Source organism: Spodoptera frugiperda, chromosome 29, assembly GCF_023101765.2.
Source record: "Spodoptera frugiperda isolate SF20-4 chromosome 29, AGI-APGP_CSIRO_Sfru_2.0, whole genome shotgun sequence".
Lineage (NCBI taxonomy): Eukaryota > Metazoa > Arthropoda > Insecta > Lepidoptera > Noctuidae > Spodoptera > Spodoptera frugiperda.
Genome location: NC_064240.1, coordinates 5,476,787 through 5,501,518, shown reverse-complemented (window position 1 = coordinate 5,501,518; position 24,732 = coordinate 5,476,787). Strand labels below are relative to the sequence as shown.

The window sequence follows — 24,732 nt, the reverse complement described above, 5'->3', positions numbered from 1 at the left end:
AATATAATTGTGCTATTTAGGTCTGAGTTCTCAATTAACAGATAACTTTCATACCTAAAATAAAATTGACGTTGACGCCTATCAGTTCTTGTATGGGATACGTCAATAAAAATGAGTCCTCCGATAAGGTTACCTTTACCCTTAGTATGAGTTTGCTTTACGTTAAAAAAATCGAGATGAGAGCCCGTACGGCTTGAATTTACCAACCAATTTACAAATTGAATTACCACTAGGGATATAAGGGTGATAAAAGAAAAATACGAATATCAGGTTTATCCATAAACATAGTTTATTATTTAATTTTATTAATCATATGAATATTTTGAATTGTTTAAATCGTAGGAATGCATCGTCGGAAATAGAGCATACATAAAAATAAATTAAGTACTAAAATTACATCAAAAATTGTCCTATATCATACAATGTTACCTAGGGGTTTATCATATAAACCTTTATAATATTATTGTTATGTACTTTTCACCAAGCTTTTATATACAACATTTTAAAAAATAAGTAGTTATAGTGTATTTATATTTATTTACACAATTAATTAAATGCAATGGCAATTGGCTCAATGTACTGCAGCTTATAAACAAAATAGCTTGGTGAGTTATGAAGCAACAGGGATTATGTATTACGCAAGCTGTTTATGCGAAATTGATTACTCCACATTTGGACATTGTACGTAAAAGAGTCAACTTTCGCTTTGCAAAATATAGACAGTCTTCGAGGCGTATCTGAATTCTAAATTATCATCTGTCAACGCTATGCATGATTAGTATGAGTTTTCTTTACGTTGAACGAAAACGAAACAAGAGCGCGTACAGCGCTCTGATTGGCCGGCGGAAATGAACCAACCAATCAACGCGCCGAAAACGCTCTCGTTTCGGGTTCTTGTAGCGTAAAACAAACTCGTACTACCGTAATAATTCATATGAACTTTCGTGTTTTTACACATAGCGGTAACAAATGCTAAAACACACTAAATGACGATATCTCTCAGACATTTTTTGATTTCAAATCACAAGCTGAATACATTTTCAAATTAAAATTAAAATACAAAATTGAATTTAATAACACGACTATCAAAATCATGGAATGCGTTGCTTAAAATATAATAAAATGCAATTTACAAAAAATGCAACAGTACTCATTGTGTCGTTCTGCATAAAGTCGATATTCGTACGTCAAATTCGAAAGACGCTTTGAATTACGTCAACTATCAGACTTCCTGATTATGAATTACATAATTAATTGAAATATATGAATTACTTACATGAACTATTTGAGAAAAGCTCGACTAGTTTCAAGTCACATCAAGACTCATATTCATGAGCGGCGTGTGGCTTGAAACTATAAGTTTTCTCGAACAGTTCAGATGAATAATCCGTAGTTTCTTTTAATTCAGTAATATCTCACGAATGACGATAGTTATTATACAAAAATTACGTAATTATTAATATAAATCTGCAGTCTATATAAATCTCAGGTACAACCCCGTACAAAATAATAATAATATAATACGAATCTCACGTTTCATATACAAAGCTGCGTGTGAACGACTATAATCATCCTAGCTACTTATTCAAATACGTTGCATTCATTTCAAAATTACGCTAACATCGCCGTGTTCTCAACTAATAATAGACGAAGATATCAAAATTGCATGATTTTTAGATAACGATCAAATGTTCATATAAATACATATTCATAATTATAAAAAAATGGATCGATTTCTTTCTACCGCAATGAATAATCTCGTATGGTCAATTTAAAAAAAAAACATCTATAAAATGTTTGTGTGACTCAATTTGTGCATGATTAAAGCCATTGGAACGTTTTACAAAGTTAGTTAGGCATCGTCTATCACATAGTAGCCTATAACTACAATCTCTAGAATAATACTAAGCAATTACTTAATAATTAACAATGTATGTTAATCAGTTGCCTTGATTCTATTGTTACTTAGTTACATACGTCGAATAATTTAATCGCCAAGACGAGGTATACATTGGATGGCCAAACACAACCTGGGTTTAATTTCTTCCACAAATAATAATTACATATTACGAAATAATTATCACTCGTTTAATACAACATCTTTCGAAAATTGATTTATAATAATATTTGAAATAAATATGTATCGAGATATGTCTTACAAAAGGTACACTCGGTGTCTAAATAAACGTAAAGAATCTCTGTACACGTACAAAAATATATTAACTGTTACATAAAAATATTGATCTCGATAAATACAATATGCATACCTACATACTCCATCGCGTTAATGTCGTTCCAAATGAAGCTTTGGTTAATACAGTGCGCCCGATAACAGATCGAAACAATATTACGTACATACTACAACTATACAAGTCAAAATGGAATGTGTTAATCACAAACATTAGGCATACAATCTATTCGCATCACATGTTATTAGTTTATTCTTGTATTACACATAAAAATACGATTTCTGTTAATACGTTATCATGTGCATCGATCAAATAAAATGGCACAAAATTTTGTCAATGTACACGACGCTACTATAACCTACGCTCACCTGCCGATAGCACTTATTACTCAAAATAACAAATAGAAACTATGCATTATGTAAATGACGCATTTTCACTTATTATTCTATAACATGAAAAAGATGCACTGTGAAAACAACAATATGTAGGCAATAATATAATAGAGCCTTCTTAAGCATTGATAAAGAATGTACAAATATTGAACAATTTAGGTACAAGTAGTTACCCTCCTCTAGTCTTGACATACACGTTATAAAATTACTCTTATGCACTAGTTATTAGTGACCATTACAAAAAATAGCAATAAACAACAATTCTGACTAAATAAGTACCTCGATCACTAAGCGAGCTTCGTAGCATCGCTCAAGTCAATGAAAAAATCATTACAATATAATACACCATTTTGAATATCGTAAAAGCTGGAAAGTATTGACTTACAAAAAATATATCTATCTGAAGACAAAGCGGCCTAGTGAACACGCTGCCATCTACACCGCAGGCCGCGACACCATCGCACTCCACGTATCGGCAGAAGTCTTTCACGACTGGGACTAAACACTGCGCAATATCACCACGGACGCGATCTCGGAATAATCACTGAATCATGTAATTGGCAAACCGGGCCGAATTATAAAGTCTATAATACTAATAATAGATTTCATAACCACGCTTGATTACGTAATACCTATCTAGAGTGGGTATTCCCGAAGTCGCGTCCCGTTGGGCGGCCTAGAAGTGCAGGTACGTGGAGTAGTCCCGAGTCCGCGGCAGTAGTCGCTAGACCTGCGTGACGCAGTGCGCCAGCTTCTCCAGCTCGCTCTGCAGCGCCTGCCGCTTCTCACTCTCCTGGCTCAGCTTCGCCTTCAAGTCCTCGATGGCCGTGTTGAAAACTGTGTTTTGTACTTCTATGAGCTTCTCCAGATTTGTTATCTGTAAATGGAATAAACAAATAAATTACATATATTAGGTCTGATTTATGAGTAAGGAAAATTAAGACATACTGTGTTTTAATATACAGTAACAAACAACCACAACAGTGTACATACCCTATCATTGAGCTGCGCAATCAACGCGTCGTTGGTTTCAACTTTTTCTGTCTTCACAGACTGCATTCGCCTCTCTAGGGTTCCTGTGCTAGGTTTATTATCAACGGTGGCAGTCGCAGAGGGTAATTTATCTAGAGACTTTTCTATTCTCTCAATGGTGCTCGTTTTACTGATCTGTCGAGTGACGGCGGTGACTTCGGCCGGCTTGTCGGCGGAGATGGGGGATTTGTCGATTTTGGTCGAGGATGACTTGTCCGTGATGATGTGGGCTGATAGTGTGGCCACGGCGGAGCGTATGGGCGGCGGATTGGTTGCAGGGGCCGGGGGCGGAGCCGCGGCTACGGGCGGAGTCACGGCGCGGGGCAATGTCGGCACGGGCGGCGGCGCCGTCGTGGGCGGCGGGGGCGCCGGGGGCTTCTTTATATCGTCCAGCATTGACATGATAGTCCGACCTGTAAACATTGCAATACTCACAATCAAACTTTTGATCGTCAAAGTATAAATGCACTAAGGTTTAATTTAGTATTAAATTACAAAGAATTTAATAACGTACAGTAAACTAAAGAAGCAACTGTGGTCACTACTGGCCACTTTGAGAAAGTTTCCAATAACCATACCTGCGGCAGTGGGTGACTGTATCGGTTTGACGGCATGTGACTCAGTGTCGCGGGGAGCGGGCGTCACGTCCTTCTTAGAATCCAACGAATGACGGACTTTCGTCTGCAATCAAGAAACAATATTACGACACATTCTTAGAAGGTATCCCAGATTGACATAAGTGTGAAAGTGGGGTGATTCATCAACTCGTCCCACATGCCTACGGCCCATTTGGGACGACTTGCAGAAAATCAAAATAAATATTATTTTCATTCTGCAACTCGTCTCACGCTACTTTTTGGGTGGGATTTTAAACTTAATAATCGTTTGGTACAGTAAGTTAGACAGAGACTGAAGTGAAGAGACTGAAAGTATGTTTGATAGTATGCTTATCAGATCCTGTCTCCGCATAATATCCATTTAATCTTTTTAAAATTTTGTATATTGTAGGGAACAGAGGACACATGCTACCCTTTATTGGGTATAAAGTAATTGACGTTGACTTACCTCCTCGAAACTCTCCATAACAGACATTCGACTGCTGATCGACGACGTGCTTTTAGACATTTCCATAGAATGAGTTGATCTCTTTTCTTCTAGACCACAGTCCAGGATTCTGAAATGATACAAAATTATAATTAGTTCATCAATAGAAGAGACAAGAAATGACATGCTGACTATTGTTTACCTCAATAAAGTAAATTAGTATAGACCAGAGGGCTTAGTACGAGATTATTTTACGTTCAACGAGATCGAAACGAGACGGCGTCATTCGGGGCTCCGATTGGTTGGTTCATTGGAGCTGGCCAATCAGAACGTCGAAGTACTTAACTACGTACAATCAGGTTAAGTTAGGACTGCCTAAGAAATTGTAGCTAGCAATAAGAGTATATAGTGACTAATGCTCAGTAGTGGACTCTATAAACTAATGGTGATGTTGGAAACTATGCTAATATGTATTGGAGTGGATTTCTAATACATATTAGCATAGTTTCCAACTCTTTAACTAAAAGGTTACTAAATAAGCTAAAGTAAAGACATACCTGTCTGTACTTCCACTAGCAGCTTTACTGGCCCCTAGTTCAGGTCCTGAGAGCCTCGACTTGCCGTCAGCTATGAAGCTGGTCTTCTTCGCCTGGTTCAACTTGAGTTCTTCCATCCAGGGCGCCTTATGTTTCTCCCACTCCCGGGTACGAGGCTTGATCTCTTCCGCGGACTCAGGAGGTTGTTCTGTTCGTGCCGCTTTCTCCGGTGGCTTGTCTACTGGAACTATTTTTTTTTTGTTAGGATCTTTTTTGTATACTAACAGATAAAGAGAGAGAGAGAGTAGACCCATTTCCTTAAACATAATAATAATATAATTTCACTTTCTTATTAATGACCAAAAAATACCAAATAAAGACTACTTCATGAAATATGAAAATTGAGCAATATCACTCTTATCGAATGTATAGTTTTGTTGGATATTACTATAGTTTATAATAATCGAATTAACTTCTTACTCTATCTTACTGTAAATGGGTTAATTTCGTTACATTAAAATGTATGATATGGCCTAGTTACATACGTCATTCAATAAAACATTTATTACTAGCCTATCAATCTGATTAAGTACGAGTACTTCCGAGAAACGCGAAGCTCATAAATAGTCATTTTAGTAGTTCCAAGTCAAATTAGACATTGTGTCTCGTAATCTTCCGTAATGTATATTGTGTTTGCAAGGCCAAGGGCGGCAGACAATCAAATGTAACGGCTATTGAAGCGGAGTGAAGCGTAACGATGTTCGAGCATTATGTTTGATAGCAAAAACAATGCGCACGTGTACACAATACATGTGTTATCTATTTTGAGCATTATGACTACTTTGCGAGACGACAAAAATACTCTATCAATTCTTATAATAACTATGTATACGGCGCGAGTATTCTGCTCATGATGAAGAGTCCTTCTGTGACTCGAAACTAGTAGAGCTTTTCTCAATTAATATACGTGAGTAAGTAAACCGTGATTTTTAGTTTAACTATCAATTCTGTTATTTCCATATATTTTTTTTTATTTATAAGGGAAACCAACAGCTAATATATATGGAAAAATAATAAATATAGCAACATAAAGAATTATGTATGTTATGACTTGCTACGTTTGTCAAGTGGTTCCAAGTGCAAATGTTCAACTATCATTTAGAGATAAGTTTTTTATGTTTTTATTTTTCATGTTGAGGCAATAAGCTACAAGTACTCAAAATGGTAATAGCAAAACATTTAAAATGGTATTCAGTCGATCTTAACAAAGCAAAGTGCTAATAAGAAACTCTTGTACAATATCGCATAATATAATCATAGGCTCATAGGTCACAAGTACTATTACCTAGAATCTAGGCCAAACAGAATTCCATTCATAAGAGATAAACGAACACGAGCTAATCATGCTGGGTGGCAAGTATAAGTTAAAGGTTAGCTTATCAAGTGTTGCATTGATTTATTGTGGAATTCTAAACGGTAATGTTAATTTGTTTAATCTTATTCAGGTCAAACTAATGTTGTATTTACGTGAGTTTTATTCTATTGACCACAGTACAGTCCCACCAAGGGGATCACCATACCAAAAAAACATATTACCCTATATGATTTTAAAAGTAGATTTTTTTATAGATATATTGGTCTGTTAAAAGTAGATTTGTCTCTTACAATCTCTCAATGACATCAAATACCTATACCCATACTAAACATTGATTGTTTTAAGCAAGGCTCGGATACCGGTTAAATTTTCAAACCGTTATTATGTACTTGTACGCAAAACCTTTACATTGGGTTTCGTTCGTGAAACCGGTTTTTTTAAACCGGTATTTGGAACAGTATTTTCATAAAGGTTTTTTCGGATTAACCGGTTTAGAGCAATAAAAACCGGTTAATACGACGCACATCAAAGAAACGCCGCGCGCTGTTCAGCTTATTTCAATAATAATATTTCAACGCGTGTACCGACATGCCCCTCGTCGAATAAACCGGTTAATTTAGGTTAAAATAAAGTTCTTTAATGTTCACGTTCTTAAGAAAAGTTCGGAGGAAAACCGATATAAACCGGTATTAACCGGTATTTTTTAAACCGGTTCCGAGCCTTGGTTTTAAGGCATATTTAAACAAATTGAATGCGACTTTATCGATCTTTGTTTCTCGTAATATTGGTTTATAATTTATATGCTTACCTTCATGTCCATTGCTTAATCCTAATTGTAATGGCGTATCTTCACGGAGTGCTTGACTAGGCGGCCGGCGTCGAGGTGCTTTTACTCTGTAATTACAAATTACTTATTAATCATGTAAGAAATCTTCACATTTTTATCGATACAAATATAACATCAGATGATACATAAAATGTAAGACAGTATGTACATAGAAATCACAGAAAACCGGCGTGGAACAACGGTTGCGTGGTGTTTCCGCGTGACTGAGATTACTGGAGGCTCAATTCCTCTCCCCCAATCTCCTAGATCCCCAATCCTCAAATTCCTCACCACCAGAAGGCATAGGCACCGCACTTGCAATTCCTCTGGTGTCAATGAGCGGCGCCAATAGTTAACCACCAGGTGATCAGTCTGCTCATTTGCATATCCCATATAACTATAAAGTCTGTATATCTCACCTGCCCGCTCGTGGGTCGTTGAGTAGAGAGTTCCGTTCGATGTGGTCGAAAGTGTTGGTGTTGTTATTGGTGGCCTTGCTGGGCGCGGCGCCGTCCGGCCGGTCCCACTCGCCGCCGCTACTGCTGCCGCTACTCGACACTGTCGTTGATGACGACTTCTCTCTGAAAATACACATTATTCATTAATACAAGAACTACGTTGTTTAAGTCTTTGACTATCAATAGAAATACATAGTGTTCATTAATACAAGAACTACGTTGTTTAAGTCTTTGACTATCAATGGAAAATTGTTGAAGGCAAATCCTCCGCTAACGTCGGTCACCGGTAACCACCACGGCATTCAATCAATAAAAAAAACTATGTCTCAACAAAGGATTTCCTTCTGTATTGTACTTGTTTGTTTACAAATACACAATCAAAAATACGTCGTCGTCACGCCTTTTATCCCCTAAGGGTTAGGCAAAGGTACACATTCCAGCATGTAATGCCACTGAACAATGTTAACCTACTATTCACCATTTATGTTAAAGTAGTATGTATTATGGGGTGAGCCTATTGCCATATATTTTACAAAATGTCTTTAGTACAGTAATACAATTTGAAGCACTTACTTATCAGTCGACGATAACATTTTATTTTTAAGTCCACTGAACAGACTGCCCACACCTGATGTGGGCGTGGGACTTTTCTTTAATGGCACTGGAGGCTTCTTCACCTGAAATATAAATATTTAGGTATTAGTCATTTAGATTTTATCACATATTTTCTACTCTTTCGCGGTTTCAGCCGCTTGACTTGTGTTGATTGTAGGGTTATTTTTTATAGCTTTCCTTAATTAGTGAACTATCCAATAAATAAATGATTAAACAATCTGAACTCGTAGTCAAACAAAAACAAACAAACTTCTAGATTTATAGTCATTATTGAGTCATAATAGTATAGATATTTTTTAATGGAATAAGCTGGTAAACGAGCAGACGGATCACCTGATGGTAAGCAATCGCCGCCATCCATGGATACTTGAAACACCAGAGGCGTTACAAGTGCGTTGCCGGCCTTTTGGGGATTAGGATATTAAGAATAAGTATAGATATCTGAAATCTATACTAATATTATAAAGCTGAAGAGTTTGTTTGTTTAAACACGCTAATCTCCGGAACTACTGATCCGATTTGAATAATTATTTTTGTGTTGAATAGTGCATTTATCGAGGAAAGCTATAGGCTATAAAACATCACACTGTGACTAATAGGAGCCGAGTAGAGCGGGTGAAACCGCGCGGAAGTAGCTATAAAGAATAATAATGAAACAAGAAACAATATTCACCTGATCTAGCGTCCCATCGCTCACCGTCTCGCTGTGAATTATCTTCTCCGACTCAGTTTTATTTGTGTGCGTGACTGTACTCTGCGTACTTGACTCCTTACTTATTGTATTCTCTTTGTTCGAACTGTAATGTGAAAAATATTGTAACTTAAACCATGTAATGTGAAAAATGTATGTTAAATAATTTACCTATTTACATCATTTATGGCTAATAATGGTAAGGGTATCAAAGTCAAGGTCAAATCATAGTGCATATTTAATATACCACCCATTTCATCTACAGAATGAGTCTATTGCCATACAAAAATGTCACGCGTTTTATCCCCGAAGGGGTAGGCAGAGGTGCACATTACGGCAAGTAATGCCGCTATACAATGTACATCCACTTTTCACCATTTGTGCTATAAGTATCATGTAATAAGGGGTGAGCCTAATACCATATACAGGGCCAATTCCAGACTACGTGCTACTACTGAGAAATTTTATAAAAACCCAGTAATATTTTGCCCGACCCAGGTATCGAACCCGAGATCTCTTGTTCGGCAGTCGCATTTTCGACCACTCGACCAACCAGCCATAATCCATACATTACACTCATACACCCATACATACAATATGTACAAGTAATTGTAACTTAAACCAATTTAAAAAAACAAAAAACTAATCTAGCGCAAGGCAATAACAAACATCATAATAAAAACACCGAAATAAACATGTTTTACGATGAATTCCTTAAAAAGTATTAACAAACCCGTTACTCTTCGGCCCACATTAAATGATTTTATGGAAAACAGTATTGCGCGAATTTTTTTTATATATACTTTGATATCATTTACGTCAAACCCGTTTTTATTATAATAATTCGGAGATCACTATGTTTATGGTTCGCAACGGATGTCCATTTATCGAATACGGATGGATGGTGATGGGGTACGCAAATATTAATTCCAATCTTTTGAATAGTAATAGTATAAATGAACGTTATTTTCTGGAATAATCCAGATTATAATTTTATTATAACTTTCGTGAGACATACCAAAGTAACAATTATGTTATCGGCTTACTCACGTAACTGTTTGATGAGGAACTCAATGAATATGAGCCTCTAGCATGGCTTGAAACTAGTCGAGTTCCTCGTCAAACAGTTACGCGAATAAGCCGATAACATAATAATTAATCCAGATTATGATATTATCCATATTATACTTAATTTTGTAGTGTGATATCAAAATACTACATAAATTATTATTAAATTTATAAATACTATGTGTTTATTATCCTAGGGCAGGTCAGAAGTATATTTTTTATCTCTCTCTACTATCCATGAAATTAGATCATTACAATTCAATTTTATTTCCCTTTGTATACATACTTTAAATATGGTCCATTTACTAACAATATGTTACTAGGTCACCGGCAATAATTCTAATCTCACATAGATAAGAACTCTTTGCATCGGTTCAAGGAACGTACCTTATTTTATACGATGTATGTTCCTTGACAGAGGCCGTCTTTTCACTATGTTTCATAGACAATATTGGGTAGATAGAGTTCGTAGTTTTTGCCGGCGGTCTCTCCGGTTTCTTCTCTTCTAACTCTGTTGCTACTGTAAAGAATTAAAAGGCAATATTAGTGATCTATCACTTAAAGAATTTTCGCTTATCGCATTAACATATGACCTTCAATATGTATTTTAACCAGTCAGTTTGACAGCCTGTTACTTAAAACTAAAGTTTACACTGAAATATTAACAACAGTATACCGTATCCCATAGCACCTATAAAACAAACATTTCTACACTTACACGCTTTGGAAAACAAATTTTGTTCACTCGAAAACATCTTTCTTAAATGCAACATATTTATTTTATTAGGTAATCAATTAAAAATAACAATAACAATTAACATAAACCAGGAAACACTTCAAAACACAAAGAAATGTATGAACAACAAAAATTTCGCACAAAACACACAAACATCATCAAGTTCCACATACGAATAAAACTTTGAACAAATACGACTCACTTTCAAAAACCATTTTGGAATCTGAATATCGAGGAAATTAATGAACAACGTTCAACGCAACATTGGTGTTCCACCAACGCGGATAGTGAGGCAACTAGTTATAAAAAGACAAGAGTCGAGACAGCGTGCAAGTTACGCAAAATCACGACTCGGCTCGGAGCGCAACCTTCATGAGAAATGTCAATAGCAGAACATCGAACACTAGAGTGGGCGGACTGTTTACCAACAGGCTGTGCGTGAGCGCACGACGCGGCCGTACTACTTATCTACTGTTATTGTTTACACGACAGCCGCCAACTTATGGTCATCAGTTAATTACTATGAACGTCTAAAGTTGAGGACTTCAAGGTTGGTTACACATTAGCTATGTGCTATCTCGCCAAATATATACCGAACAAAATATATGTTATACACCTGTTAATCTATACTATAATGATATGATACCAAAGAAATTTTAATAGTATAATGAGTAATGTTATCTAAATGTCTCTTGAATTTCATTTAATAAATAAATCAATACGCCAATTACACAAATCAAACAGGTCAATCGGCAATTTCAAAGGTTATTTCTATTAGCCATGAACTCGAATAAAAATTTAGTAAGAGAAATAGAAATGTAGTATTTTTTCATCTGCATACATATCAGATGTTGCACGTTAGTTTCGATACGCATAAATTAGTAATATTGCGTGTCTTGCAAGCGATTGCATTCGGCCAGTGTTACACAGTTTACGTCACCTAGGATTATATATGTACTAACATACGTATACAATGTTACTTGTTACCGGACTAACCTTGGAATATAATTACAGTGTACATAATAGACAAAATCTTACAAATATCGGTACTAATGTTCATTAGAAAGTCAATTTAGATCACGTAGTCAAGTTTTGATTTTAAATGTAGCATTATTACTTTAAAATATTTATTTTCTCAGTTGTAAACTCACTTGTATCCTTACATTTGTTCTACCATATTTTACTGCGTTAAAATAGAGCATCACGTCACTGGAATTTCCCCTGAGATTTGCTCGCCTCGTCCCGACTTTCTCGCGCAATGCAACTTGTATTTTTCATATTTTCACAATTGTATTTTAACCTATAATAGTACCTGACCTACGTATGTGTTCACAAAACAGTATTCTAAGCACTTCTTAGTTGAAATTCCTTATGAATCTGACATCACTTATTGAATGATCACGATTGCAAAACGAGTTTTACGTTTAACATCATCACATAAGTCATTTAGATGATGGTGTAACAACACACTATAAATAAAGTCAAGGTGTGTCGTGGTCACCTCTGTGATTGCCACTGAATACATTAAAAAAATAAAGAATAGTTTCGATTTTTTTTACTAAAACTTTTGTAGTTTCGAAACGTTCTGGAAGCTGATACCTAATTTTTAAGGGTTTTTTTATTAAATAAATCGTGGTCCCACACTAAGATTTTCTCCTGTGTCGTATATGCGCTTAGAAACATACAATTGCACATACTCGAAACAACAATTTATGGAACACACAAAGAGTTGTTCCGTGCGGCAATCGAACCCGATACACGTTGCGCGGCAGCCGGTTGCCCATTCACCGCGCTAACTGTGCATATTATATATAGGTCTGGAAAACTCCAGACAGACTGTATATAAACATATACAGTACATTAAAGTATTTACATACTGGAGAGAATATGCTTATAATATTTAGAGATACATTAAACATTCCATATACTAAAAAGCCAACACTATTTAAATCCTCAATCTGATAGATTTTGAGTTTGAAGGGAAATACAATCTTATTACAATGGACAAAAGCTCAAATTAGATTGAACGCTTTGTTTATGAATGCGTCAATATTCATTAAAAATTAAGCAAAGTCTTGATTCAATTGTGTAAACAAGAAAGATTGGTGTATTTAAGAAACGGGCGCCATTTAATTGAAATAGCGATAAACTGCAATCTGTTTACGTGTGTCGCAACGCTACAATATGTCATCGCTTAATTGATTTGAGCTTTTCGGTATCTATATGTATGTTGTCATATGACATTAAAACTATTATCTGAACATAGAACCAACTTTTTTATGAAATAAGTTTAAAAAAAATATCGTTAGAACTTAAAACGCTATATTTACCACGTTTATTCATTTCTGTGAGTTTCCGATATTTCGGCACTGTTGCAAGCGTCATGATCACGGATGAACTATCACCCATGGTGCGAAATATCCCGTTTTTAGTTCTAATGATATTGTTAGTGACTTTGTCACTTTAAAGACTTACATAGTAGAAAAAGCTTGATAGTCTCGATTGTGAAATTGATCAATATATAAAGCATTAAATATCCCTTTACTCTATTTCTACTCATAACAGACTTATCACAAAAATAATATAGATCTTTGATTAGATCAATATCACAGTCGATTGTAACTATGTATTTATTGCCATTGTACAAAATACCGCTATACATAATTATACAGGCTGATGTCATATTATTACTAACGACAGGTATGTAATTTGTTAATATCTCATAAATTGGAACCGAAATTTGAATAATTAATATTTATTCTATCCCAAAACGTTAAGAAAAAAACTTAGATGCTAAAATAATCGACGATATTAAACTACTTTACGCCTCAGATTTAATTCCTAAGTCGGGCAAAGAGTTATTGGGTCTTTTCTCGAAAATTCTGTATACAATTTCAGACTAAGAAATTATTAATATTTTTTAAAACCCTAGAAGGAGAACACTTTCCTCTCCGAAAATCGGAAAATAGGTTTGCATATGCTGGCCAGTCGAGTGTACTATACAAGATAACACTGTCTTAGAAATATAATACTGAAATAATAATTGCCCGCATTCCACAAGAATCTCAAATCTCCACCATAATAATATGTATAACTAAGAGACCATATTACTCTAACATATACCTATAGCTACTATGAGGAACAATACGCTATGGTAGTAATGCGCATATTCGTATTCAAGACGTATACGGATGACGCAATCAACTATTTGTGTAACTGTTGTTCCTATTGTACAAGGAGCGGAAAAAATTAAGAGCAGAGAAAATCCATAAATCACTAAACGGTATTCTTTTTATAATATTTTTAATTTACATAAAAAAGTCAGATTTCAGTACTAGGCAATTTTAACTCTTTGATAGAAACACTTGAAATTTCCGCTTAGTTGTATTAGGTAGGCCTCAGAAAACATACATGAAAACACAGCGTTATGTAGGTTTATATTCTGTGGCCTTTTTTTATTTAATTAATATATGGAGTTTTCAAGAAACAAGTAAAAACTTTGAATAAGACTTTTCATTAAAATAACGTACTAACTTTAATACCCATTACAAGTTCAAACTAACTCTAAATCTAAATCTCAACATTTCACAGTCGAAACACGCGTAATCAATAATAGATGAACACAATCCGATCACAATCGAGAGTTGCTGCATTAAATGACCTCGAATATGAAGAAACTCGAGTATTACATCAAGTTGAGGACCAATGAAACAAGCAAACGGTAGTATTTCGAACAGATTGCTTTTATAATGGACAAAAGAGCAGTTGACCCATTTACATGGGATAAAAGAGTACTAGAGTAACATGAATGAATGGGGAAGTTTGTAAAGAATATGCTAGAAGACTTGAATAAATGAGGGTAAGGATCGCATACGCGGTACATACAGAGAGTATCTTTACTTTTCTGTTGGAGACAGACGGCTAGTATTAAACAAAATAACGATAACAATCATTTGCAGTTTGCACCAATACCGATCCTAGATCAGCTATACAGATACAAATAAGACTCCTAGAAACCGCCTAAGAGACACTTTATAGAAAACTTTTTTCAAAATGGCTAAAACGAAGTTATGGCAAAGACAATAAAGACCTCCATTTGACACTCATAAACTCTATATATATTACTAATATTTCTATTCTAACTATTCAACATGTTCAGTCAGTCCTAAAAACAATTGTAAGTATACTATAAATAAGGTCTATCTTACCTTGCGGAGGCAAAGCCTGAACGAAGTTATCAGGGAAGAGACCAACGCGACCGTTCAGTTCACCACGCCACCAGCCGCGGTCGGGCGCCTCCTTCGACAGGATCGTCACAATGTCACCCTCAGACAATGTCAGCTCATCTTCATTCACCGCAGTATACGGGAACAGCACGCGACATAGCTCCTTCACTGTGTACAAATAAGGGTGATTATTGTATGTGGTAGATAGCATATTAGTTATTGGTAAGATTGACGGTGATCGCTTTTGATGGTACATTTGATATGTTTACTTTCGGGATAGGATAATTGAAAAGATGACCTACTAAACTTCGGCGTGATTTCAATGTTTGAATGCGGATCTATTGCTTCCAAGAAACCCTTTTATAGATATTAATAAATATTAATGCAATCCCTGAACACATATGCACAAAGTCATTAGGGTTCACTGATAAGCTCTTTTTATTACACCTCATTATGTCGCAACAATTTATTTCTTTCTAAGGACTTTGTCTTCGTTTTTATTTATGTTATCAATTTAACGATTAAAACTGACCATAATCAGGGCTTTGTTTAAAACAAAGAAAAGTTTAATAACTGTGGGGGCATTGTGAAATAGCTAGTTTATACAAATAAGGTTAATAAGTAATCTAATAGTAATAACATACATAGTTACATACGTCTATCTCGCAATGAAGAAGCAAGAATAGATTATAGATATAACAACACTCTCAAATGTGGGCTATTGAGCAAACACTTTTTACTATGTGAATGTATAAGCTAAGAATTTTTAAAGCTTAATAATACTAACAACACAGGACTGACAAAGCAATATTATTTTGATAATACAATATTACACATACGTGATATTCGCACGCAAATTTAATAACATCCGGAATAAATCGTCGGCGGAAGACGCAGTCACCAAAATGATAAGCCGTGAGCCCCCTACACGATATCATCACCTCAATTAACTTAAAGCCAACAATATGTCAATAAAGACATGACAAAATAATTCACGCAAAAATGAAATCAGGATTGTGCAAATGTTAATCGAGAACTGACTCAATTAGGTACATTGTGGGGCACTCCTACAGCTGTAATTAATATTCAATCAAAGAACTAATTTATCTACCATTACCAGTCAGTAGCAGCGCAACAATCGCCGCGTCATATGTCGCGGAATGCTGCCCATGAATATGAGCCTCTAGCATGGCTTGAAACCAGTCGGAGTAAGCCGTAAGCCGATAACATAATAATTAATTTAGTATGTCTCAAGAAAGTTATAATAAAATCTGTGAATTAATCGATTTTTTTGACAAAAATTAAATACAACGAATGTCCAAAGTCCATTTCAAAATCTTTGAGATTATTAATTTTGGCAGTTAATCCTCTTGAGTTCTTTCATATTTCTATTATTTATTTTATAGTCTATAATGTTCTCTCGTCTGCCCTTAAGACTGGATGACGAACAATCTTCGTACAGTAGGTAATGTAAGGGCTTATGAATGACTCAGACCGCTACGAGAAACATATTAACTAGTTGTAGACTATAAACGATGTGTACTACGCATTCTTATTGGCATTTAATGCCTTAGAATTTGTAACATAATGTGGGAACATAGTGTAACACATACAGTTGAATAATGTATTACATACCTACTTATGATTTAAAGATACGATACCCTAACAAGTAATACCATATTTGTTTAAGTGAAACGGTTCAATGTGTGTGTACCAAAAATCAGATTGATCTGTCGTCGGGAAGGGGAGGGGGATTCCAAATGTACTAAATTGGACCCAAATAAACAAAGGTCAAGCTAAATAAACCCTTTTAAAAATGCCACGGGACTTTCAACAATGGATTCGTTTATTGGAAATAATAATATCCCTCGGGAAAACAGATAGGTATTATGTTTGTGGTTTAAATACATAACGGAGCATTCCAATAACTTACACAGGTTGGTATCTGTGGTTTTCCTTATTGACAATAGGAAATTGCAGTAAATGAAGTATTTGTACCAGGTAAATAAAGTCAGACGCTAAATGACTCTTGTATTAGCTGTACTTGAATTAATACTTTTCTATACTGACTGCTTCATTGGCCGAGTGATTGCCAGTGCGACTGCCGGGCAAGAGGTCACGGGTTCGATTCCCGGGTCGGGCGAAGAATTACTGGGCATTTTTCGGTTTTTTGAAAATTTCTCAGTGGTAGCACAGAGTCTGGAAATGTGGCCGGTAAATGGCAATGGCAATAGGCTCACCACCTATTACATGGGACTTACAACATAAATTGTGAAAGTGGGTGTACACAATGGCATTACGTGCCATACCTAACGTGCACCTCTGCCAACCCCTTCAGGGATTATAACACCTTCATTGCCAACAAAAAACTGTTAAAGGCTATTCCTCCACTAGTGTCGGACAGCGTTGTCCGACATGGCGTCTAAGGTGTTAAAGGCGTGACGATATGTGCTTGTCTTAGTATGTATTTACTTTTCTATACAAATCAGAACTTACCAGGTTTTGGTGGGAGCGCCGGTGCTGGTTCGAAGGGTGGTGCTGGCTGCGGAGGATCCCGTGGGTCCAGCATCACGACGAAGTTTGAAGGGAACACTCCCACTCGGCCTTGCCGACGTCCTTGCCACCAACCCTCCTCTACCTACACGATAACACTTATAAACAAACAACCCGACACTTGCGAAATTAATCACTAATTATAATTATATCGTCACTAATTAAGATTATAAAGGATTAAGAAACTGTTTCGTCCTTCACTTTTCTTATCAATTCACACGATAACCAATAAAAAAAAATTTTCGAAATAACCGCTGTGTTGAAATTTACAATACAAAAATTTCATTGGAAACTTCTGCATCACTAATTGATTTATTGATCCAACAGACAAAACTAGATAAATAGTTTTGTTGTACACTAGCTTATTAATTGTAACACCTTTTTAATAAATAAAAGAAATAATTAAAAAACAATTACTAACAAATACACCCAGGTATCTTTTTTTACATATTTTGGTCACTGACTATTCAGAGGCGATACCAAACCGAGACTAATTAAAAACAACTTAATTGAAATTATATCTACAAATTAGAAAACGATTACCTACGAGTTTCAAGTGAGTCATTATTGTTTTATTGATATACTAATGTGCATTGTAGGTTACATTGTGATATAACGACATTTAGGTACGCCTAAAGAAGCGATAAACATCATGTAAGGCGTGGATATAATTATTTTTTCATGAAACTTGGTTCCATAGTGGAATGTTTGGTGTGAATGTTTTTGCAAACAATTCATACCCAGACTGGGAACAACAATGTAAGGAATCTAAGGCCTTGGGGACACCTGAGGATTAAAACCTCTGAAATTCATGGTATTGTATGTGCAAGAATCGAACTCGCAAAACTACAACTGTTTTACTTTTACATCCAAACTTTACAACTCGCAAAACTTTACATAAAATCATCACCCTAAACCCTAGTCTTTATGTAATGTCTGGACATTGCAATACTGAAGTTAAATGCTCATTACATAGTTTAAAATCTCATGTATATGAGTTTAATATTATGTGAATCAAAATACATTACCTCTCCAAGAACTTCGAGGACGTCACCGACACACAGAGGCAATTCATCCGGGTTCGCTGGCTGATAGCTGAACACCGCTCGACATTGGCCCTGCACCCTCGTCGGCCTGTATAGAACAAACGTGACCATATACTTACCAATATAAAACAACTGCACATAAAGCTACAAGCTATCTTCAATACATTTCAAACTCTATCACTTTATAATAAAGTTGAAAATCTATCGAAAAAATTCACAGATTGAAGCTACATGTGCTCTCTGTACATTACTTATTAAGACCTACAAAATGCCTAATAAAAACAGTTTACAACTTGCCGACAGCAGTTTACGCTTGCGTGCTAAAAAGTAGTGCGTTCGATGAACATGTGAAATTGATGGCAATCAAGCCAATCAACAGAAGCTCAAAAGAATCCAGTTCGATATAATATGTTAATTTTGTAATTGATCAACTAGATCGATTTCTTTGATTTGATATTTCACGCGGACAAGACAGAAGTCATAGAAACGGGGGCAGATTTCTTTAGTTCGTAACAGAATGATTGCACAGAATTTTTGCACAATTTATTATTAAAACATTAAGAAATGGAATTACTATAAAAAACTTCCAATACACGCAATTTTTTTCGAGTTTGTTGTTCCATAAGTAAGTAAGTATAGGATAGTTAGCACACATGCGATCTAGCTGGCAATACTAAGTTTATCAACACTAATTAGGTATTCCCTGTATTATTCACACACCTGCTGCTATGGACACAAACTTTTCTAGTAGTTCGAATTTAGACTAATAGGGCATAAACACAAACGTCTGAATCACCCACCTTTTTATTTTTTTCTAATTACTTGCAGTAGTGTTAATATTTTGTTAAAAAATCCCCAAGACATACAAAAATATATCACTAAGGGCCACACAACAAACACTGACTAGCGGACCGCGTTTCTTATCGCGTTATCTGAGCTGATTAGATAGTACGCACAGTCATTATTTTTCTACTAATCGAAAATATCATTTAATAGCGTATTAAATAATTGTACAATAAACGGGCACGGTGGTGGAACGACTTTCGCTTGAAGAAACCGATGGACTCAGCAGTCGGCCGGATGTCGTACGTTACTGATATCAACTAAATTACAGTTTGAGTTATAATAACTAATGGGTACCTCTCCGAAGCTTTGAAACCATACTGCAAAGCAAACACTTTGTAATATAATCGTTCCTAAGAGAATGACATCACTGATTGTGTTAGCAAGTGTATGACTAAAACGGTACAAGTCTGTGTATAACTCAGCACAGAAAATGTCTTTGTCAACAATACAAGTATAATTAAGTTTTTATACACAATTGATTAGTGAGCGTTAAAGTGATTTATTATTCTGTTTCGAATGTCACGTCTGTAACGTTCAGCGGTGTATAATTACCGATGAACAAAATGTACGGAAACATGTCGTTAAAAGAAAATTGTAGGGTTTTCTTTTTTATTTTCAGTACCATTATAGTACCATACCATCTAACGGTTCCACTAGATCAGAATAATTGAAGACTTCGAGATTTAATACTTGTCCAGAAAAAAGGTCAATTTAAAGGAATATGTATATTATATTTTATGGCTGTTTAACCGACTTCCCAAACAAGAGGAGGTTCTCAATTTTGCCGGTAGTTGAACAGGATATTTAGTGGGAAAACTGTCCCAAAAAACATGCGATGAAACATGTTTCACTACCATTACTAGGTACTACCAGTCATTCTACTTATTAGTTCTAGTAGGTAGTAGAACTAACAAAAATGAAATCACGCCTCGGCCGAACGAAAAGGTCAAAACACACCCAATTCTACTAGTAGAAACATAACCATAGTCATAGCTTAACAATAAAACCGAAACAAGTTCACATAACAATTAAAATGATACAAATATGTATTTATGTCAGTGAACTGGACATCAGCCACACATGGTAATTTTATATTGGCTCACAAACCAGTTTCTTATGAACTATGCGCTTAGACGGTGCAGGATGCCGGTCGGACTCGACATAAGGTAACTGTACATTGGTGACCTTAGCATCAATCTTTACAGTTGGTACTGAACTTTGACATGCACATTGTTTTGTTTGCTCTAGTTGGCACAATTCGTGGGCAAATTGTCCATCTTTTATTTGTCTTTTAATAGTCCTTTTAATCGCTGGAATGATTCGTTATTGGACACATTAAAATTATGATATCTTTAATTAGTTCATCAATAATCGTAATTATAATAAGATTGCGATACGTGTTCAATTAGTTCACCAATAATCGTGACGTTATAATAAGATCCAAATCGCTTTTGTGTACATAAAACATAATACATTTTATACATATATAAAATATTGCTTTTCAACGGATTTATTTAACACGAAACTCAAGAATACTTGATAATGGATGGCTTAAAATTAATTCTATAAAATGTTGATTTTAAATAGTTATTTAATACAAACTCGAATACAATTAAAATCTATCAATCAAATGACTACTGTTTTAGATAAAAACAAGTTATTTGCGTATTCGATATTATATTATGATGGTGGAACGCGAAACCGTTTTATCGTGTAACATAATATAGTTACCGATTGTCTGACAACACGCGATATATTACTCTATTACATTTTTCGTGTAAACAGTGAAACATTTTTACTACATACTTTTTTTAAATAACTGTAACCCTAGTTTATCAGATTTATGCCAAACGTGAAATTTTTGGTTCAGGTAGTATAGGTATGCTAAATAGGTAGCTATTTACCTACCTGTATGTCGTCTTTTTATCGACTGCTTCAAGACGAATTTTTAATGATGTTTATCGATGATTAATTGTGTACCTATACGCCATTCTCAAGCGCGTTCAGTGATTTATTTAATTTCTTGTATGTACTATCATTATACATATACCAGTGGATGCAGGTGGCGGCTTGTCGTTCTACGTGGAGGACTAAGGCCTTTGTTCAGCAGTGGACGTCTCTCGGCTGATGATGATGATGATGATGACTATCATTATTCTTACCTTACGTTCGCATGTTCGAGGATTGACACAAAGTTATCAGGGAACATTCCGCGGCGACCTCTCAGCTCTCCTCTCCACCAACCACCGGGTAACCGCTCTACGTCACGAATGACGTCACCAGGCCTCACTGTCAGCTCATCAGGCTCTGACGCGTCATACGCGAAGTTCACCACGCATGACACTGCGACAAAACAAATGAATTGTTAAACCCTACCTTGAATATTTAATGAGGTACTTGATCATGCATTTGAGAATGGCTTTTTCCTTGTATGTGGCCAGGTGCAATATGTTAGAAGCTAAAGAAGTATGTATGTGTGATCTTTACTGATATTAATTTCAATGTTATCTTATTACCTATCCTTCATTCATTGGTTCTATAGATTCTCTAGTATATAAATTGTGCCTACCAACACTGGACAACAGCATGAGTTTAGTATATGTATAGCAGTGAAGAAAAAGAAATAAGTTAAAATTTTGCCTATTTCTTTTATATTCGTCCAAAATATCATCATCATAATCAATTCCAAAAAACAACTTCTAGCTACATAAGACTAATACTTATTTATGTTTTTGTTATGTTTTGTAAACAGTTATCAAGTATTGAGAATATTAATCTGAATAATATTCAAAGTACCTCTTTTTGTAAGTACTCATACCTTTTTTGAGTTATTTAAGTTTTAAAGCACCATCTAGTTTAAAATTACAATATTGACCTTTAAGAGTTGTATTTACAGAAATAAATAAATGACATTTCATCAACCCAAAGTCAAATTCAAAGGATTTATTTACATTAAGCCTAAATTAGGCACATTTGAAACGCCAAATTGAATTGTCCGTCTGTCTGTCTGTGAAGCTAGGTGCTATAAAATATTATTTCATTCCAACTATCATTTAAAAGATTACTCAGTCCATTTTCTTAGACTTTATGAATAGTAGAAACTTTTCATATAAACAAGATAGTATTATGACACATTGTATACACTTCTGTATTAGTAATACAATATGAATCATTATAATTATGATAAAATTATTCAGGTAAACCTAATGAAAATTTCTTCTTCTTCAATAAGTAACTTTTGTTTACTTAGTTTTTATTAATCTGAAGCTGTATTATTATAACTTTCTTGAGACATACTAAATTAATTATTATGTTATTAGCTTTCAACCTCTAGCATGGCTTGAAACTTACTGAGTTGCTTGTCAAACAGTTACATGCCAATAACATAACAATTATTTATGCTTTATTATATTATACATAGGAGATTTTTTATTTGAACACACTAATCTTCGGAACTACTAGTCCTCATTGAATAAATCTTTTTGTGTTAGATAGTTAATTTATCGAGGAAGGTTAAAGGGTAAAAAAAACATAATGTTTTGATCAATAGGACCCAGAGTGGGTAAAACCATGGAGTTGCTAATGTTTTAAATATTTATTTATTTTATTTATTTATTTATTTATCCTAACATTACATTTATCATAATAATATATATATATTTATCATTATATTTATCATAATATGTAATGGTTAGGCATTTATTTGCTACAGCAACAACAGTAGGTTTTTAAGAATGTTGCAAATTTTCATGCCTTTTAGGGAAATATAGAAATGATTAACAGGAAATAAATGGATTAGGATATAGGTACCCAGTATTATAAATAGAATTGACAGGATATATAAATTTAATTAGAAATAAATATATATAAATAATTCTTTTTGGACTTTCATAACTTTGCATTTGCAAAACTACACATCAACTTAAATGAAATGAGTAGGTATTTTTAATGATATTATTGCCATAAATAACTTACTTAACATTTTAAAACTTACAGTTATCTTTAGCCATCCATGCAATGTACAAACAAGATAAAAGATAAGTACAATCATAAGTGGCAAAAGAAATGTAACAAATTAAACTTTATAATACCATGTAGTAGATAAATGATTAACTACTTGGTATAATGGTATCACACCCAAATTATCAATGATCACAAGAAAAAAAAAAGAGCTGAAGAAGAACTATTTGAAAGAATCCCATAAACAAATATATTTTGTTTCTAAATAATATAACAACATAACCTCAGAAATAGAGTATAGCCTCCAACAAGGGGTTACATAAAAGTTACTATTTACACTTATTTTAACTATAATAACAATGTCTAACCCAACATGTTGTCGTCCAAAGGTGCAGGCACGTCGGGCTTATTAGTATTTAACATGCACACGACATCACAATGCCAACAAAATGACTCATACTAAACCAAGCTCATGAACACTCCACAAGAAGAGCAACAGTTAGTATTTATCAATAATTCTTGCAGATTTGAATATTTCAATCTGTCTTCACGCCAAATTTCAAGCGATAAGAAAGTCATCAAAAACATGATAAGCTCATTTTCCGTCTATGACGCTCGAAACGGAACTCAATCTATAAGAAGTATACAAGTTATATATGCAAATAAATGAGGACGCATCAAAAATATGCGTTTAGGGCACCTACGTCAGCCAAATAAATGTCGCAAGATTTGCAAGATACAGTTATTCATACACAAACAAGAGTAGACCTTTCCGAGTGGCAATGTACTCACCCTTCTGATTAGCATTTGTCTCCATTTCGAATTCTATAAACACATCACATTATCACTTTAACACCATTAATGAAATTAACTACTGTTCATCTTTTATTTGAATCCTAATAAATTGCAAGATATAATTTATGAAAATTAGGACAAACAAGCGTGCAGGAGAAATTATTTTCACTGTTTTTGATATATGTCAAAATAGTTTTTAAAAGTGGTGCCGTGGTTTGCTGTTTTGGAGTATTAGTCTTTTGACTTGAGTATGACAGAATAATAAAGGTAAAAACATACCTACCATAAAGTATATTTTTTTTAGAATTTCGTTGTTATTCTCACGAAATACAGAAATTGTTTTT

General features: G+C 34.7%; 1 protein-coding gene across 3 annotated transcripts; it reads right to left on the bottom strand.

Moving 5' to 3' along the window:
* Positions 1-266: 266 nt before the first annotated feature.
* On the bottom strand, positions 267-24,577 carry LOC118268488 (SH3 domain-containing kinase-binding protein 1). Of its 3 annotated transcripts, none has more exons than XM_035583008.2 (15): positions 24,386-24,577; positions 21,796-21,976; positions 18,770-18,875; positions 17,685-17,826; positions 15,171-15,356; positions 10,614-10,746; positions 9,141-9,264; positions 8,426-8,529; positions 7,814-7,975; positions 7,377-7,462; positions 5,215-5,440; positions 4,679-4,787; positions 4,192-4,294; positions 3,575-4,026; positions 267-3,458 (listed from the first exon to the last, which is right to left on the bottom strand). In XM_035583008.2, exons 1-15 carry the CDS (start codon positions 24,408-24,410, stop codon positions 3,306-3,308), a joined length of 2,292 nt encoding a protein of 763 aa, XP_035438901.2. In that variant the 5' UTR covers positions 24,411-24,577; the 3' UTR covers positions 267-3,305. The 3 variants fall into 3 exon arrangements, with proteins under 3 accessions (XP_035438901.2, XP_035438899.2, XP_050562191.1); XM_035583006.2 differs by lacking the exon at positions 24,386-24,577 and adding an exon at positions 23,962-24,098; XM_050706234.1 differs by lacking the exons at positions 21,796-21,976; positions 24,386-24,577 and adding an exon at positions 19,588-19,757.
* Positions 24,578-24,732: the final 155 nt, after the last annotated feature.